General features: G+C 46.4%; 1 protein-coding gene and 1 long non-coding RNA gene across 15 annotated transcripts in view; one reads left to right on the forward strand and one right to left on the reverse strand.

Annotated features, from left to right (window-relative positions):
- The window catches only part of ZNF384 (zinc finger protein 384), a 19,282-nt gene continuing 2,063 nt past the window's right edge, over nucleotides 1–17,219 (reverse strand). For 4 of the 14 annotated variants that reach the window (XM_045466302.1, XM_045466305.1, XM_045466303.1 and 1 more), the window contains 10 exons: nucleotides 11,856–11,926; nucleotides 11,333–11,570; nucleotides 11,050–11,097; nucleotides 10,512–10,845; nucleotides 9,574–9,666; nucleotides 5,610–5,834; nucleotides 4,722–4,904; nucleotides 3,139–3,217; nucleotides 2,019–2,177; nucleotides 1–1,360 (listed from right to left, as the gene is read on the reverse strand). In XM_045466302.1, coding sequence (XP_045322258.1) covers nucleotides 968–1,360; nucleotides 2,019–2,177; nucleotides 3,139–3,217; nucleotides 4,722–4,904; nucleotides 5,610–5,834; nucleotides 9,574–9,666; nucleotides 10,512–10,845; nucleotides 11,050–11,097; nucleotides 11,333–11,570; nucleotides 11,856–11,921 — 1,818 coding nt within the window. In that variant the 5' untranslated portion in view covers nucleotides 11,922–11,926 and the 3' untranslated portion in view covers nucleotides 1–967. The remainder of the gene's footprint in view (nucleotides 1,361–2,018; nucleotides 2,178–3,138; nucleotides 3,218–4,721; nucleotides 4,905–5,609; nucleotides 5,835–9,573; nucleotides 9,667–10,511; nucleotides 10,846–11,049; nucleotides 11,098–11,332; nucleotides 11,571–11,855; nucleotides 11,927–17,219) is intronic. The other 10 variants (XM_045466308.1, XM_045466307.1, XM_045466309.1 and 7 more) reach the window with 7 other exon arrangements.
- LOC123591710 overlaps nucleotides 1,234–17,219 on the forward strand; it is a 22,000-nt gene continuing 6,014 nt past the window's right edge. Inside the window, exon 1 of the long non-coding RNA XR_006709468.1 lies at nucleotides 1,234–1,371. This is a non-coding gene — a long non-coding RNA (uncharacterized LOC123591710). The remainder of the gene's footprint in view (nucleotides 1,372–17,219) is intronic.

Here is a 17,219-nt window from a genome sequence, read left to right on the forward strand (position 1 = left end):
TTCTGAGAGATAATGCATTTATAAACACAGAAATGGTTACAACAAAGATGGCCGTGATGAGTGGGTATATATATATATTTATATATATATTTATATATAAATCCGTGTCCGGCAATTGACCGTGGCACCTAGGGAGCTAAGTCCAGTCCTTGTGTTTGCCCTGAACTCTCCCTTCTCTGCAACACCCTTTGTTTTGGGCTTTCATAAAGAACACAAAGCTCCCACAGCTCCTCTGGCTTTGGGACTGGGAGACCGAGTATAGGGCCTTGGCTGGCAGAGAAGGGGAGAGGCCCCAAGGAAAACCATAACCCACGCTTCTAAGCCACCCTTGACCATTTTGGGGATCTCTGGCCCCTTGGGGACCACATCTCAGCCCTTGCCCCTTTACAAATAAAGGGGGTCTGACCCCCACTGAGATCTCCCTCTTCCAGCATTAGGTAGGAAGTGAAGTAAGACCACGAGGGGAAGACGGCTCCCGCTCATCGGGGCGTGTGAGAAACCTCCGTTCTTTTGCAGGCAAGAATAGAACAGGAGGCTGGTTGCATTTAGGGCTCCCTTCTCTCAGAGATCTGGGAGGACCAGCCTCTAGTCTTCCACCAGCCCCAACTTTTGAGGATTATGAGGGTAACGAGAGGGTAAGTGCCCACACTGGAAACGTTTCTATGAGGTCATAGCAAATCCCTCCCTTGAGCACCAACCCCCAATTTTGAAAAGCTATGCTTGGAAGGGGAGGCTGCTGGATTACACTACCAGCTCCTTATTCCTTTGCCAATCAGGAGGGCTGATATTCCTTTTGAAGAGGAGTTGAGAATAAGCATGGTATCCTGTGTAGGAAGGCCGTGCCTGAGGCCCAAGGAGATGGAGGCAAGGCCTGTCAAGGAAGAAGACTTTTCCCACCAAGAGAAGTTGGAGAAAGAAGGGACCAGAACTTCTTTCCCCTCTTCCCAGTGGGTGGCAGCACAGGTCTCTACGAGCTGGCCAGGTGCTCCACCTGGATGGTGCTGGTGGTGACAGTGAGGCAGATGTCCTTATGATGCTCCGCCGTCTTATAGGGGGTCAGGTCAAAGGAACACTGGGGTGGAGGGTTGGGGTTGCTGTCCCCACCACCCCCACCCTGGGGGGCTGCCCCAGGGGACTGGAAGTGTGGTGGCTGTGGCTGCTGTTGCTGCTGCTGCTGCTGCGATGCCTGGGAGGCCTGGGCTTGAGCCTGGGCTTGGGCTTGAGCCTGGGCCTGGGCCTGGGCCTGAGCCTGGGCCTGGGCCTGGGCCTGGGCCACCGCCGCTGCCGCCGCTGCTGCCTGCACTTGTTGCTGGAGATCAGGAGGGTTGTGTTTGCGCATATGTTTCATAAGGTACGTTTCCTGAAGGAGATGTGAAAAAGAGTTGAGGGATTAAAGAGAAGAAAAGAGGTTACTTATAACTGGCATCCTGGGCTCTTACTTTACTTCAAATAGAGCCATACTTATACGGGGACATTCTGGAGCCACGGGCAAATTGTCTCCAGAAGCCTCTTTCAGTGTTCAATACTGGGCAGAAAGGAGAGGGAGACCTTTGGAGTCACAGGGGGCATTCAGTTGGCACAGGGAAAGCGGTCATTTTCTCAAAGATCTTTGAATGGAACAACTTTACCACCTTTTCCTGGAGCCATTTAAAAAATCTTTCTCCCAAAACTGCAAGTTGCAAGTTTCATTATTTTGCCTTGTATTTAAGTAAAATTAAGAATCACCGCTTAGCCAAAAACAAAACAAAACAAAAAAAAAACGAAACAAAACAAAACAAAGAATCATTGCTTAGCAATCTTTCTCTATAGGCTTAAGAGCTCAGGCACCCCCCTCAATTCCCGAGTTACATGTCTGTGTCATTTCTGTTCTCTTTATCGATTCCGGTTAAGTTGGGAGCTAGGGAGCAAGCATATTCAAGGCAACAGCTCTTTATCCAGAGAGGTGGGGTGAAGTGGACCGTGGTCTCACAGGCCCAGAGGGCCTAAAGGGAAGTAAAGGGAAGGCACTGCGCACTCACCGATGTGTATGCCCGACTACAGATAGTGCAGGTATACACCTTGGCATGCTTCACCGTATGCGTAGATAGGTGCACCTCTAGTGAGGCTGCGTCCGTGTACGCCCGGTGACAGTTGTGGCACTTGAAGGGTTTATCTTTGTTGTGCTGCCGCCTGTGGGACTGGGAAAATGGGGAAAGAATCAGGATGAGGACCTTGGGCTCTTCCTTCCTGCCTCTGTGACCTTAATGGAAAAGCCCCGAGCTGGGTGTCAGCTTTCCAGATTCTCTTTCCATCGGAAGGCAACGCAAATTGCTTTTTTTTTTTAATGTTTCTTTTTCAGGGAAAAGAGTGAACAGGGGAGGTGCAGACAGAGTGGAACAGAGGATCCGAAACGGGCTCTGTGCTGACAGCAGAGAGCCCAATGCAGGGCTCGAATTCAGGAACCGTGTGATCATGAGCCAAAGTCAGATGCTAAACCGACTGAGCCACCCAGGCGCCCTGGGAAGCTGCTCAGTAAAACTTGAGGAGTTACAGGCAAAGGGAAGAGGTGTATGTATCTCCTGCAGCACATTCCAGGATCCTGGAAAATGAGAAGGATGGCTATACTGGCTCCACCGGCCCGGTGGTTCCCAAAGCGAAGCGGAGGGGACACTAGGGAATACCAAGACTTTTCCACAGGGCCCCCAAAGTCAAAACTGCTTTCAAAATGATAATAAGACTACGTTGGCCTTTTCATGCTCATTCTCTCATGACTGTACAGAGATCACACAATGCGTGATGTCACAAAGACTGAATGCAGTAGGAAGGTAGCCATCTTCTGGTAAGCTAGACACTAAAAAACACGCAAAGTGTAAAACGATGCCATTCTTTCCATTTTGGGGGGAGTGGGCGTATGTTTGGAAATAGGTTAATGTTAGTATGCAATGGGTTTGTTATTTTTAAGTGAGTCACTAAATATGCTTTCAAGTTTTTCAGTTTTACATTCTCTGTACTCACATCAACAAAAACTCTTCGGGTTTCCCAATAATTATTAAGGGTGTAAACAAGTCCTGAAAAAGTTCAGGAATCACTGTACTAGTCAAACGGCACTTTGAGCCCAGTGTCAGACACAAGGCCTCATGTGGAAGGTGGAACATTTACCTGCAGATTGGAGAGCTGCGTGAAGGCTTTCTCACAGCCCGGGTGTGCACATTTGTATGGTCTGTCACCGGTGTGGATTCTGCATAGGATGAGAAAAGAAGAAAGGGAAAGGAGGTCAGCAAGGCCACTCAGGGATCAGTTCCTTCACAAACCTCCTCAAGGTCACCCCTGCCCTCCTACAAGAGTTCAAGCTGGGTTTCCAGGAGGTCCCAGCCTCAGCTCCTCCCTGTCACGGATCACGCCATAGTGCCTGATCTCTGCTCACTGCCTCCATCACTCAGTTCAAGCTGGGCTCCTCTGCCGGGGGAGGAGGAACCGGCAGCGTGGCAGCCAAGAGATAGGCAGTCCCTAATTTGGCATACAAGTCAGCGACTATAGTAGCTATCCCTGATGAATGTTCAAAAACATACGGTGAACACACTGAAAAGAAACACAGAACACTTCTTCCTTGGCCCCCACAATACAACAAGCTATGCCCTCAGCCTTGAGCACCACTCCCAGAAAAAGTTCTGGTGTCAAAGAACAGCAGAGTTATGCTAATTATGGAGAGCAGCAGTGATATTAATACTCATGGAAACTCCTTGGGGCTTTTCCGAGTCCAGCCCCCTAACGGCAGGAGATGCCTACTTTAGTACCAATTTGACCTCTTTCCCAAACACTACAGGGCCCTCCACTGAGATGAGCCAAGGACTTGAGGGTCCGTAGACACCTGCTACTTATCGGGGACTTCAGAACTATCTTTGTGACCAGCTGCTTTTCTCGACCTCTAGTATAAAATCTTGGAAACATCACAGGACGAGTCTGTCTCCTTGTGAGGAAAGCCCGACTTCTCCTCTTTGCAAAACAAGGTATCTGACCACTTTGAGAGGGATCACCACGTCCGGAAACAGCCAGGTGAGAAGGCCTCTGGCCAGTAAGAGTTTTGGATTGCAGTTCAACTTGAGATACTGATGAAGGATGTCATCAACTCTTCCAGGTGGCAGGTTCACTCCCTCCTAGTCACTCCAGATTCATGGGACAAACAGTGGGCATCCTTATGAAGCAGGAGCTTTTTCATTTCATTTGCCGGTTCTCTGTGATCATTTCAGACATGTTTCGTTCTGTTCTCTATTCCTGGCATCCCTCAGAGCCTTGCTTATTGCCGTAGGTGTCACCAGGCTGAGACCCAGCGAAAAAAGTCTGATTACATTTCCTGTTCATACATGGTGCCCTAAGGGCTAGAGGTATGGTCTTCTCCAACCAAATGCCCTTGCTTCGGCATCCAGGAGAAAATCTTGCAGCATGTGCGTATTGGTGTTTTCGGGGAGAGAAATGAAGGCAGAAGTTGTCTCTGCTCCAGCTGAGTCTCTTCCTCCCATGTCACACAGTCATTGCATCTCCCCAGCGCAGCTTGTGCCCCAGAAAGGTTCTCTCGAGCGTCCACTCCAGGGTTGTTGTTTCTTCTTCTCCCAGGCGCCAGTCGTATGCTCCTCCGGCCAGGTCTCTCCCCCGCCCCCCGCATGCGGGTTGTTGTGTGTGTCCGGGGCGGGGGTGGGGAGGGCATGCCAGCGGGGCGGGGGCAGTAGCCCGCCACTCTCCCTTACCGTGTGTGCTGCTGGAGGTGGGAGAGCTGGCGGAAGGCCTTCTGGCAGTAGGAACAGTTGTAGGGCTTGGCCCCCGAGTGGATTCGGAGGTGCTGGGCCAGGTAGGAGGTGTTGGCGAAGGTCTTGGAGCAGTGCGGGCACTTGTGGGGCTTGATGGTCTCCGTGTGCATCTTGGAGTGGATCCTGCCGGAGAGGAGAGGAGAGGAGGGAAGGGGGGAGGAGGAAGCAGTTCGACACCACGGGCTCAGCTCTCTGCTGGGTGAAATGATGTTGCTTGACGGATGAGAGCACCCCCTCCTCCCTCCTCCCAAACATACTCCGGCCTGGAGAGGCTAATGGCGAGGACACCCAGATCTAGGTCGCTGCTGATCTTACGTCGGTGGCTAGAATGGCAGTGAGGTGATGCAGAGCCGCGGCCCCTGGCTCCTGGTAACCTTAACGGTCTCAGTCTTGTCAGCCCTCTGCTTTGTTCTAAGCTTACACACTCACCACATATACCCTGATTCCAAACAGTACTTTCAACAAAGACCAAATACCGCCTGTTCCCCATGGACCTGAAGTTGAATGCACACCTTGGCTCTGAACTGAAGCATACAGTATAAGCAGGGCCTGCTCTGCAGAAGATTTCCAAACACAGACAAAGAGAGAAACCACAAAAACCGTTCCAGACTTTGGGATTGGAGACCACAATTTCCCAGGCCCCTGCAAACTGCTAAAATACATAGTTTATTTTTCACAGACAGTAATGAGAGCGAACTGAGGCTCCCAAAGGGCAAAGTCACAAGGGAAAAAAGAAACCACGAGGACAGAAGAGAAGGCTCAGGCAACGTGGCCTTAGGGTAAGGGGTCTGCAGCTGGGTGACGGGATAAAACCAAGAGCAGCCTTACCGGGTGTGCTGCTGGAGGTGGGAGAGCTGGCGGAAGGATTTCTCACAGAAGTTACAACTGTAGGGCTTGGCCCCTGAGTGGATACGGATGTGCTGGGCCAGGTAGGAGCTGTTGGCGAAGGTCTTGGAGCAGTGCGGGCACTTGTGGGGCTTGGTCTCGGTGTGTGACTTGGAGTGGATCTGCATCTCCGACTTTGAGTAGAATGTCAGTGAGCACATCCGGCACCTGGCCCAAGAGAGGGCAGCGGTTAGAACCTTCCCACTGACAGAGCACTGCTGAACCCTCCCTCCACTTCCACAGAAGCCAGCCTATCTGATCTCTCTTACTACAACTATGTTGTAAGGCCCCTGAGGGGAGGATCTGTTCTACTCCTCTTTATAGACTAAATTAATACAGACCCACACAATACAAATATTCAGTACATGTCTGCTGAGTGACTGGACTCCCTAAGTGTGTACGGAAACAAGAATTCAACCAGAAAAGACAGGAAAATCTTATTATCGGCTCTAGGCTGATGCGAATTTCATCGGGCCAGCAGTATCAGCTAACTTCTGTTTTCCTTCTGCCTGTAACTTTATTTCAGACGTTAAAAGTGAGCTCCTTCCCCCAACTTCCCATGCATAAAGTACATCTCTCAGGTATCTCTCAAGTTCCTGAGACGATAATGAGGACAAACTGACTACATTCCCCAGAAGGGCTTCTCTCCTGTCTCCTCAGATAATTGTCTTCTCTCAGATTCTCTCCTACTTCCTTTTTGCCAGTGATTCCTAGAGGGATAGGGGTGGAAAAGGATCGGGATTACGTGGAAGGGGCTTTTCCAAATCATATACATCTGGCCTCCACTGTGCATCTGATGTTCCACCGACCACCACCATCCCTGAGCCCCTTGGCGATAAAGTGAGGGAACCGCTTTTACAAAGAGCTGAGGTTGCTGTTGGGAGTGGGCTGTAGCCCTCAAACACTGAGGAGGAAAAGATTTGTGAAACCCTGAGCTTCCATGCCAAACCTTTCCTCTTCCCTAGCACATGGAGCCCAAGTCAGCACTCGGGGATAACATCAACAGCAGCTGGTACACTTTCCCCCATCACCTGGTTGGTAATCCTTCCTGTTCTGACATTGCCCAACAGCATCAAGTAAGGAGGCCTCTGAGCAGGATAAGCCACAACTATTCAGCCTTTATCGAGGAAGTGCTATCTGTGTGTGAGCTGGAATGCTCTCATTCCTAAACAACCCCGCAGTGCAGCACAGTGTGAGCTGGCAGAAAGGGCAGCACCTGGAAGCCAGGCAACTGGGGAAAAAGTCCCTCTGCTTTGGTTCCTCCTCAACTTCTCCCTATAATCAGGGCTGGGGATGGTGCAGAGTGATGGTTTCGGCTTTTTTCGGATCCCAGGAGAAATCTTTAGAAAATAACTGAGATCACGACTAAAAAGAACTCTGCATTCCTCAGAGGAAAAAAAAATATCACGGTACTTGGAGGTGTGGCTCCTATATTAATGTTTCTACTAAAATTCCAATCGTTAAGGTCAATTTCTATTTCCCTGGTCACTTGGTAACTATGAAGGAAATCCAATCCCAGTTTACCAATCCTTGGCTGTTGTTTGGCTTGCCCAGCCATTATATGGGTGGTGGGGAGGTTCTGTTTATAGTTAGTATGGCCCAAAGGACACAGCCAATGTTAGTCTGGACACCTGGGCTCTACTCAGTGTTCGATTACAGGCTTGCTCATCAATCTAGACCTCAATTTTCTGGTCTGTAAAATGGAGAGATAAATATCTGCCTCCAGGGCCAGCAAATATTCAGAACAAAGGTAAGCCAAGTGTTCTCTAATAATTCAATTGCACTAATGTTAACATACCAGTGCTGACGGATGAGCTCATGCTACTATACATTTCACTGAAGTCAGAAACTGGACACATTGTCACTTGAGGGGAACAGTACTGAAGATACAAAATAATTTCCCTTGGTTGCTAAAATTCCTCAGACAAGTGGAACAACACGTACCGTTTTAACTCAAACACAAGCTCATAGTTTGTGTGTGAGTGTGGAACACACAACTGCACCCTTAGTATGAAATTAACTATAAAAGAGAAAATAACCCTCTTCATCAAAGTTCAACTAGAGAAGAATCCGCAAAACTTAAAGTCATAGTCAACGGACTGGCAACAAAATAAGCCCTCTCGAAAGGTAGAAGGTACAGCAACGATCAGAGTAATGAAAATCATAGTTGCCATTTGTTGTTGTGCCTGATACTACGAGGGCACCACACCAGTTAGGCACTTTAAACACACTGTCTCCACTCCTCACAACAGCCTAGCAAGCATTATCCCTGTTTTACAGAAAGGAACACGAAGGCTCAGAAAGGTTAAGTAATTTGCCAAAGGGCAAACAGCTATTCACTACAAAGCTATGATTCTAACCTAATTTTAAAGATTCCTCACACTAGAGGTTTTCAAGGAGAGGCAGACTGTCATCTGCCAGGAATGTGTAGAAGACTAAACTACAGGGAAGGAACTGGATTAGGTGACCCTTAAAGTACTTCCAACTCTGAAATGCTATGAAGCCAGATAAAAGAGTCCAAGTCTTTTAATGCAAGGTGTTGGGTAGCTGGAGAGAAATCTGACTTAGGAGTATTGTGGCAGTGGGCAGTTAGCAGGAGGCAGAAAAGCTACCACCCCTTATAGCTAGGTGCACAACTCCAGGGGGCACCATTCACATCCAACATACTAATGGGGCCCTTCTGGAAGCACACAGTGCAATGACCTTGTTCACAATAACAACTGAATTACCATCCCATTTTTTCCCTAAGATACTCAAAGATAATTTCAAATACTCTTGATTTTCCCTCAAAAACACATGATAGATGGGGGCCATGACTGATCTTCCCATTTTACAGATGGGAACAAAGAACTAGAAATAAGTTGACTTGCCCAGACTAATAGAACCCTAGTCCAACAATACTCAGTCAAATGTCACTGACCACAGGAATGAATGTGGTTGACTCAAACATGCATGGAAATAGGGATTTTCTGTGATTAAAAAGACTGCTTTGAAAATTCAGAGTTCTGAGTTTCTGAAGAAATTCCATTCACCTAGAATATAATTAGGCGCCCTTAAATTTCAGTTTTCTTTAGTCACCTGGGTGTGAGGCCTCTCAAGACTTCCCAATACACTGAGAGTGTAGAAAATGCTACCAGGACTTCCTTCCAATTGCATATTCACATTTCTTCCCATAGACACACTTTGGGAAGTCCAGAAATAGCTTTAATGTGGGTCCAAAAAATAAGCAAGTAAAAAAACAAAAACAAAAAACAAAAACCACAAAACGACAACAACAAAAAAAAACCCTTGACAGAATCAGAGGACCCTGATCCATGTGCAAAGCAGCATAGGATGTCAGGGACCTAGCCCATCAGTCTTACAACGACACACTTTACATAGGTGTATCTCCATGTCACAATGACCTCACTTTAAGCAAATACATAAAAATCCGGATTTATATAAAATAAAAGGGACTTTCATTTTATGAAATGATATATAGAAGATGCTTTTAAATGAATCAAACTTGTCAGGTACCTTTATAAAATGATATGATGTAAACATTTTCCAGGAACACTTTTATTGTATAAGGTGGGATACACCTGTAATAATAAAGCTGCAATGAACTTTCAGATTATGGGCTGGGATTCTGCAATGCTCAATACTTTCTACATAGCAACTCCCCTCCTCTTCACTTACAAAGAAGAACTTAAACACTCTGTAGTTGTGGCTACTCTCCACAGTAGACGTATACAGCAGAAATAAAAATAAATGCTAAATGACAACTATTTCTTATCTCTTTCTTCTGAAGTTCCCAACATTTCAAATCTTATCTGATATATACTCCCAACAAATGGGAGGCATAAACAGAATTCTCCCCATTTTACAGATGAGGAAACTGAGGCCCAGAGAGGGGGAAAGGACTTGCCCAGGGTCACACAGCAAGTTCGTGGTGGAGCCGGGAACTGAATCCATGAGCCCAAGGCTCTGTCCATTTCCTGTGCCGCAGTTCCCTTCGCTCCTAAAATGGGAACAACATTGCCCATCTCGGTACACTAAGGACAGACCCAGTCTCCCAGCCATGCACATCTGCCCCTGTCTGCACCAAAGCTGTGACAGTGGTTATCCCACTCTGTACACCGGGACCAAATTTCCCAAACCCACTAGGGCCCTTGATAGTTCTCAAGGGGATTAAAAGACTTGCAACTTTCAAAGGGTGGGGAGTCTACCTCTGTAATTATTTTCGTATAGCACCACATGCAAACGGAACACTTTTTTGGCAATGGACAACTTAAAGGAAGTCCAGAATCAAAATGACTTTCATGAATTAGAAAGTGAGCAAACAGGCACTTTATAAGCATATATTCCAAGGGCCAAAGGGTGACATCTTATTCCTCCCACCTTTTTATAGAGACCCCTCCCATCATCCCCACCATGCAGGGTCAGTGCTTAAATGTGGCCCAAGAACCAGTGGATGGCACACAGGTTAAGGTCAGGGGCTTTTCAGAAAAGTTTCTTAGGAAAATAGGAATGGAAAATGCAGAAAGCAAAAAGGAGCTGGAGACAGAGTCTGAAAGCCAGCCTAACACCTTACCATAAGAAAGAAACTCCATTATGTCATTCAAAAATTAGTCACTGCTGACTACCCCAAAAGGGAAGGAGTAAAATGGGTCTGCATCCTGGGGAAGAGTCACTCGAGAAGTGCTAAGAGCCCCACTTTCCTCCCCCACAAGAGAGCACCTGACATGCAAGTGGACCTGAGGTGGAAAGCTGTCGGCGTGGAGCCTGATCCGGGGCAAGACACAAAGGGGTAGGTGAGCTGAGACCGTGATCCTTGCCCCTCACTGCCCTGGCTCTGACTCTTACCTATAGGTCTTGCCGTCTTTCTGATGGTCATCGTCATCCTCAGGGGAGAGGACATAAGGGTCATTCATCTCAGGCAGCCCTGATTCCAGCATCCGCTTCTTCTTCCGGCCCCGAGGGGGCTTAGGAGCCACACTGCCACCTCCACCACCACCTCCGCCTCCTTCCTCTGTTAGGGTTGATGCTACCTTCTTGGAGAGATCAGGGACCACCTGCAGGGCTTGTGAGCCAGGGGGAAGAGCTGAGACAATCATGGGAGCCGAAATGGGGAAGGTCTGAGCTGATGAGGCTGTGGTCACAAGGGAGCCTGAGGGGGACGTGATTACCAAACCGGGACCTAGGATTGGGAGAAAAAGGAGATGGTGTCATGTTGTCCAGTCCTGATCCTAATCCTATTTAATTTCCCCCCAGATCATTGTCTAATCAACCCCTCACCACCGCCTCCCCAGCCCAGAGTATATAGGAAACCCCAAACCCTGTAGAAAAATAATGGTCTCCTAACCCCTGTCCCCACCCCACCCCCAGTAACAGTGAGATTTACCCCTTGATTGACTCCCTTCTCTTCTCCACCTCTGAGAACAGGAGACTCCTTGATTCAGAGAAGGAAAGAATGTCACCTCCTCAAAGGCAGGGACCGCATCTTCTACTTCTTTGTATCCCCCACAATGCCTAGCGCATTGCTAGGCACACAGTAGGCACTTAATAAAAATGTGATTGAGTAATCAAACACATATCCCACTCCCCATGTCCTTGGAGCCCTCCAGCCTGGGGTACTGATCATGGAAGATCAACACCTCAGATTGGAGAAGAGCAGAGTGGCTCACCAGCAGTCATCAGTCCTGTAGATGGCACAGGGACCACGGTGATGTTCTGGGTAACGGACGCCTGGCTATGTGGGGTCAGCTGGTCTGACTTGGACTCTGTGTCCATACTGATGCCTGAGGGCAGGGACACGGAGGCAGGCACTGTCAGCAAGGTGGGGTAGTGGGGTGGAGCCAGCCCACAGCCCTTCTCCGGCAGCAGCTGATCCTTCATCTTGTTGATGAACATCGTGTTCTCAATCTAAAAGAAAAGGAAAGGGGAGGCGAGCGGCCTCTTCAGAAAGAACCTGATTTTGTCTGTTCCCCGAGCACTTTACGATGTCCGTCCTCCAAGGAGTAAATAGTTCATATCTTTGTGCTTCCAGAGAAGCCAAAACAGAAACGCTAGAATTCTCGGTGGTGGGGGACCTGGTGAAGCAGCACGTGATTTATCTTGCTTCAGTCTCCACAGTACTAGAACTCACTACTCAAAAGTTGAAAAAAGTACATGATAGGGAAGGAGGAGAAAAACACCACCACCACCTACCTGTCCTGAGACTGTGGGGATAGAAGGCCAGAAGTACGGGTTAGAATTGAAGTGAGATTCTTCCATTCTACCTGAAGAAAGAAAGAGAGATCACATCATAGTGAGGAATAAATCTGAAGTAACCTGGCAACCGAGAAGGAGACATGAGGAGTTCCTGACCTCCTCTTCAGGACCTGACCACATGGCTGAGAATCTGCGGTGAAGATCTCTGGATCTACCATATTAGTTCCAGAGAGCCACTCAGCATGAAATCCAACAGAGCCTATCCTTCTCAAGATGCTGGTGGAAGAACTTAAACACATCTCGCTTAACCACAGAATGTCTCCCATTAGAAAGAGACTCAGTATTACTTTTCTTTGGTGACAAAAAGAGGAGCTGAAGGCATGAGCAGGGAAGGGATGTACCCAAGGTCACACAAAGCAAATCACTGACTGGCTAAAAAACAGTCGGGGTACCTATCCCCACTCTTTTCCTTTATCCTTCAAACATAGCTTCCTTGGGAAAGAGTTTCAACTGACATACCTGTCGTTCTACACAGCTAGGCTGGAACACAAAATGCGCAGGGGAATTAAAGAGCAAAATTGGCAGGAAATCACAACCAAGATATTTTCTGAGTACCAGATGCTACCTGGGGACCATGCCCCACTGATCCCACCAAGGTCCAAGAACACCCACGGTGCCACACTGGGTACCACACATGCGAAGCCAAGCAGTGAGAACCTGGAACTACCAGTTTAAAAGAGGGTTCCAGTGCCAGGAGTAGGAGCGCCCCACATCTCTACCTACAGGGATTCAGAATAGGGACAACAGTGCACCAAAACACATACACAGTACTAGACTCCTGCTCTGTATATCTCACACATGATGCTTCTAAGCATTCAAATTCTTCTCTGTATGTGGATGATAATTAAGCTAAAACTTTGGGAGTGAGGAATAAGCAAGAAAAGTAATCCTCAGAATCATGATGGGTACAGAACCTAGGCATCCCACCGCTCACTTTCCCACTCTGATCACTTCTCCTAGCAAGACCGTATGTTAACTGCAGTTATTCAAGAGCAGCTTCCCCAAATTCTGGATCCAGCCCAGCAGAAGGCAGGTGAAGAGGGAGGAAGAGACTGATGGAATGGGGAAATGACGAACAGCAAGAAGTAAACATTATCGTCATGCTGCTTTTCGAACCAGAAGCAACCAAGATTCAGGTGGGAAAGAAGGACCTGTGGCTTACAGCCATGGGGGGGTCCTGCTGAGGATGTTCTGGAGACAGATAGATACCAGAGCTACTAAGTGCTAAGAGGGTACACTGGACACAGAAACAGGTTAGAAGTAGATTAAGGAAACTAAGAAAGATCTGTAACAAAGGAGGAGAAACAGAACGGACATCACTCTAACGTAACCCCATTCCTCATCCTTCTCCAGAAATCTCACACGTTTTGCTCTATTAAACAGCAGTCTCAATGTTCATAAAACCTATAAAGGGAAGCACTACTGAATTTCAACCTACTCTTTCCTAAAAAGTAGCAGAGGAGAGGAATGCATCAAATCTGACTACAACTTCACACAAACAAGGCTCATTATTAACTGATTTGAGGATCAACCCCAGACAAATCCTGCTCCCCAACTCATAAAACACATCAGAACAGTCTCCAAAACAGGTGCTAACTTTAACAGCATTAACTTTAGCATTAACTTCCAGCATTAACCCAGGTCCTTCTTAGGCAACAGAAAACAAGAAACGATAGGGGCGCCTGAGTGGCTTAGTTGGTTAAGCATCAAACTGGCTCAGGTCATGGACTTGCAGTTTGTGAGTTCGAGCCCCTCATTGGGCTCTCTGCTGTCAGCACAGAGCCCACTTCAGATCCTGTCTCCCTCTCTCTCTGCCCCTCCCCTGCGTGCACACGTGCTCTGTCTCTCAAAAATAAATAAATAAACATTGAAAGAAAAATGACCAAATCACGGTTTGAGGGGATCCAATCTTGCCAAGCTTTTTGGGAAGCAGAGATCACATCTTGGACCTACCCATTGTCTCAAACACAGGACTTATCACCCAGTAAGCAATTCTGTATTTAGTAAACTGAAGGACACTGGACTCTGTACACACAGATTTTGAAAACAATGCTAGGGGCTCAAACCATAACCCACAACCCCCATCTGTCTAACCTTCGAGCTGAGAGAAATGATACAGAAAAGTCATGACATACGGTGGAAATGAAGTAGAGAATTAGGCCAGAGAATAAAGAGAGGAGGATCTAATTATAATTTCCCCCTAAAAAGTCAAGGAAGTAAATACATTACGGATGTGAAAATTTAGGAGGCAGGAACTGAAAGCCTGAAAATAATATCTTCAGATAGAATTCCTGTGTACAACGCCCCTCCTCACCAAAAAAGATTACATCCACTCATATTGTCCTACAAGTGGCTCAGGAGAAAGTTTCTGAGGGAAATAGACCCTGCAGGTTCTTATAAAGGGGACACACAAAGTGGTGTGGAGCACAGGACACGGTCAACATCACCATCAACATTTATTAAGTGCTTATTGTGTTCAGGGCACTGTTCTAAGCACTTCACAACTATCGTATCATTTAATTACCACAGCAATTCTATGAAGTAGGTACTGTAATCCCCATTTTTCAAATGAAGAAACTGAAGTCACAGAGTCAAACAGTAAATATCAGAGAAGAGATCTGAATGCAGATACCAAAGAGCCAATTAAGAATGGGGGTGCTACAAGAGACCAAACCCTACAACTGAAGTACATACTCTCTGATATTATGACTTGATGCATCAATTAAAATTTGCAACACGTCCAGGAATGGATTATACAATTTCCATGTAGTTCTCTATAAATGTTTCCAAAAGTGGAATTTTGGTAAGAGCAAAATGTAGCTAAAGATGATAGTTTCTGTTCACAACCTGTAAGACTTCACTTGGCCATTAAGATAACTGATTTTAGAATGATGGAATCGGGAGGAGTCTGGGTGGCTCAGTCGATTAAGCATCCAACTTCGGCTCAGGTCAAGATCTTGTGGTTCATGGACTTGAGCCCCGCGTGGGGCTCTGTGCTGACAGCTCAGAGCCTGGAGCCTGCTGTGGATTCTGTGTCTCCCCCTCTCTCTGCCCCTCCTCTGCTTGCACTCTCTCTCTCTCTCAAAAATAAATAAACATTGAAAAAACAAAACACCTAAATGATGGAATCAGAGTAAAAAGAACAGACCATCCAGAGGGATAAACTGAATAAAAGATTCCTCTGCTTCCCTGAATACCCAGTCTGTCCCTCTACTCTGGTTCTTAAGAGAACAAAACCGAAGATCAGAAAACCACAGCTGGTCCTAGGACAAAATGATAAATGTGCCTTGTGGGCTTCTGATAAATATGTCCACCCAAAAGAAGGGTACGTGAAAAGTTCTGCTCACCCAACTAGAAGCAATATTTGCCTGCAAAGTGACATCTGAGAAATGCTATACTACTGTTCTAAAAAGGCTGACTTTAGATCTCTGTATTCCTGAAATGATATCAAATGGAGAGCCAAGAAGGAAGGCTCTTGCCAGAATACCATGTAAATGGCGCCCCCTGGAGTTGTGTAACAGGGCAACAGGTACCAGATCACTCAAATACCTGTTTACTGTCCACTTTACCAATTAACCTCTTAACTTTCTATCTTTCATGGAGGAACTCTCCCCAAACCATCCCAACATCCAAGCAGGTATATACCAACATTCTTAACACCTGAAGACAAGCCCAACGATAGTACAGGGAAATCTCATTTAGAGTGCCACTTTTGATGATTATGCCAACATTTTAATAATAATAAAAAGAACTGGTTTACCCTACATTGGGAAGGAAGTGAAAGTCTTTTATTATAGACCCAAAAAACAGGAAAGAATAAGTAGAAAGAATGCTGGCAGATTAAAAATCTGAGTTCTAATTTCAATTTTACTATTGCACTATATCTCAACTATTCTGTTAATATAAGGTTTACTACAATTAAGTTGGATGGTATTTTTTTTTCAGAGGGTCAGAGAACTACATATTTCTTTTCCACTCTCAGACAAAATCTCAAAAGCACCAATGAGGTGCAGAAAAAAGACATTAAGTAACACCCATGAAACGTTTAGTAGGACTTGAACTCTTGCACCAGAGCTTTGTCCATCTGTCCACCCTTCCATAATGCCACCCGCCATCCAGAAATAAAGATGTCACTGCCTGCAGCATGTGGTTTTTGGTAGACCTAGTTAAGACCACCATCTCTTTCCTGGTACTTACTACATTCTCTACAATTGTTGTTTTTCAAATAAAGCACAGCATTTCCTCAGGAAAGCAATATTCTCAACAAACTTTTACAAAATCTTGAAAGACTCGTGCCAACCAAGGGTAGTAGCTGGAGAATGAACCTAGAAACTAAGACTTCTGGAATTTAATTCTAGGTCCCACATCAGTGCTTGACTCTGAATAATTTATCATTCTACTAAGTTTCTATCTGAGTAGATGATAGAGGAGAATAAACCCCTTAAAACAAATTCCTAAAGTATATGGTGGTGGGAGGCAGTTAAAAAAAGGGGGGGGGGATAAATAAAATGCTTTAAAGTGTTCCTGAATGGAAGAGAGTTAGAGAAATACTTCCATGTGATGACCACTACCAGTGACAATCACTGACAATTACATAAAAACCACATAATGACAAAGGTACTACCCAAAAGTATCAGATCTATAGCCTACAGCTTAGTAATCATCAACTAGAAGCACAAATAATAGAGATGCAAAGAACAATCAGCTCAAATTCAACTACAGAAAGAACTTGACTCAGAGATCTCAGACACTCTAGTGAGAAAAACTGTCCCAAAAAGCACAATTGTAGATAGGCTGCAATATTAGCTAACAACTTGAAGAAACACAGACAATGACCTTCCCCCCCGCCTCAGTAAGGAAACAAAATCTCTTTCCTCCAGTTCTAAGGACATTCAAGAAGGACCATCCCAATAGAACTTGGGGCCTTCCTACTACCTGTGAACTCTTCCAAGTACAAAATAAACCAGAACAGGTTTATCCCAAACACACCAACAGGACCACTACCACCCCACAGCTGTCAATCTGAGCCAGCAACTTCTATCCTGGGGACTGCTGGACCAATGGTACTCAGTACCCTGTGGGAAGAAGGGCACAGTGGTTCCCCTGGTCCTGCCCATGCCATTATAAATGATGGATCCAGGAAATGTGAGGCCATAAATAAATAAATAAATAAAGTGGGCAGGGGAAAGGGGGCGGGGCAGTTGGACGAGAGGGGATATGCACGTAATATTTAATCATCAACTTGGCTCAGAAACCTATGGGAAATAAATTTTATAAACCAGCCTGCAATCGGTTCTTAGG

The sequence above is a fragment of the Leopardus geoffroyi genome, chromosome B4 (assembly GCF_018350155.1).
Source record: "Leopardus geoffroyi isolate Oge1 chromosome B4, O.geoffroyi_Oge1_pat1.0, whole genome shotgun sequence".
Taxonomy (NCBI): Eukaryota; Metazoa; Chordata; class Mammalia; order Carnivora; family Felidae; genus Leopardus; species Leopardus geoffroyi.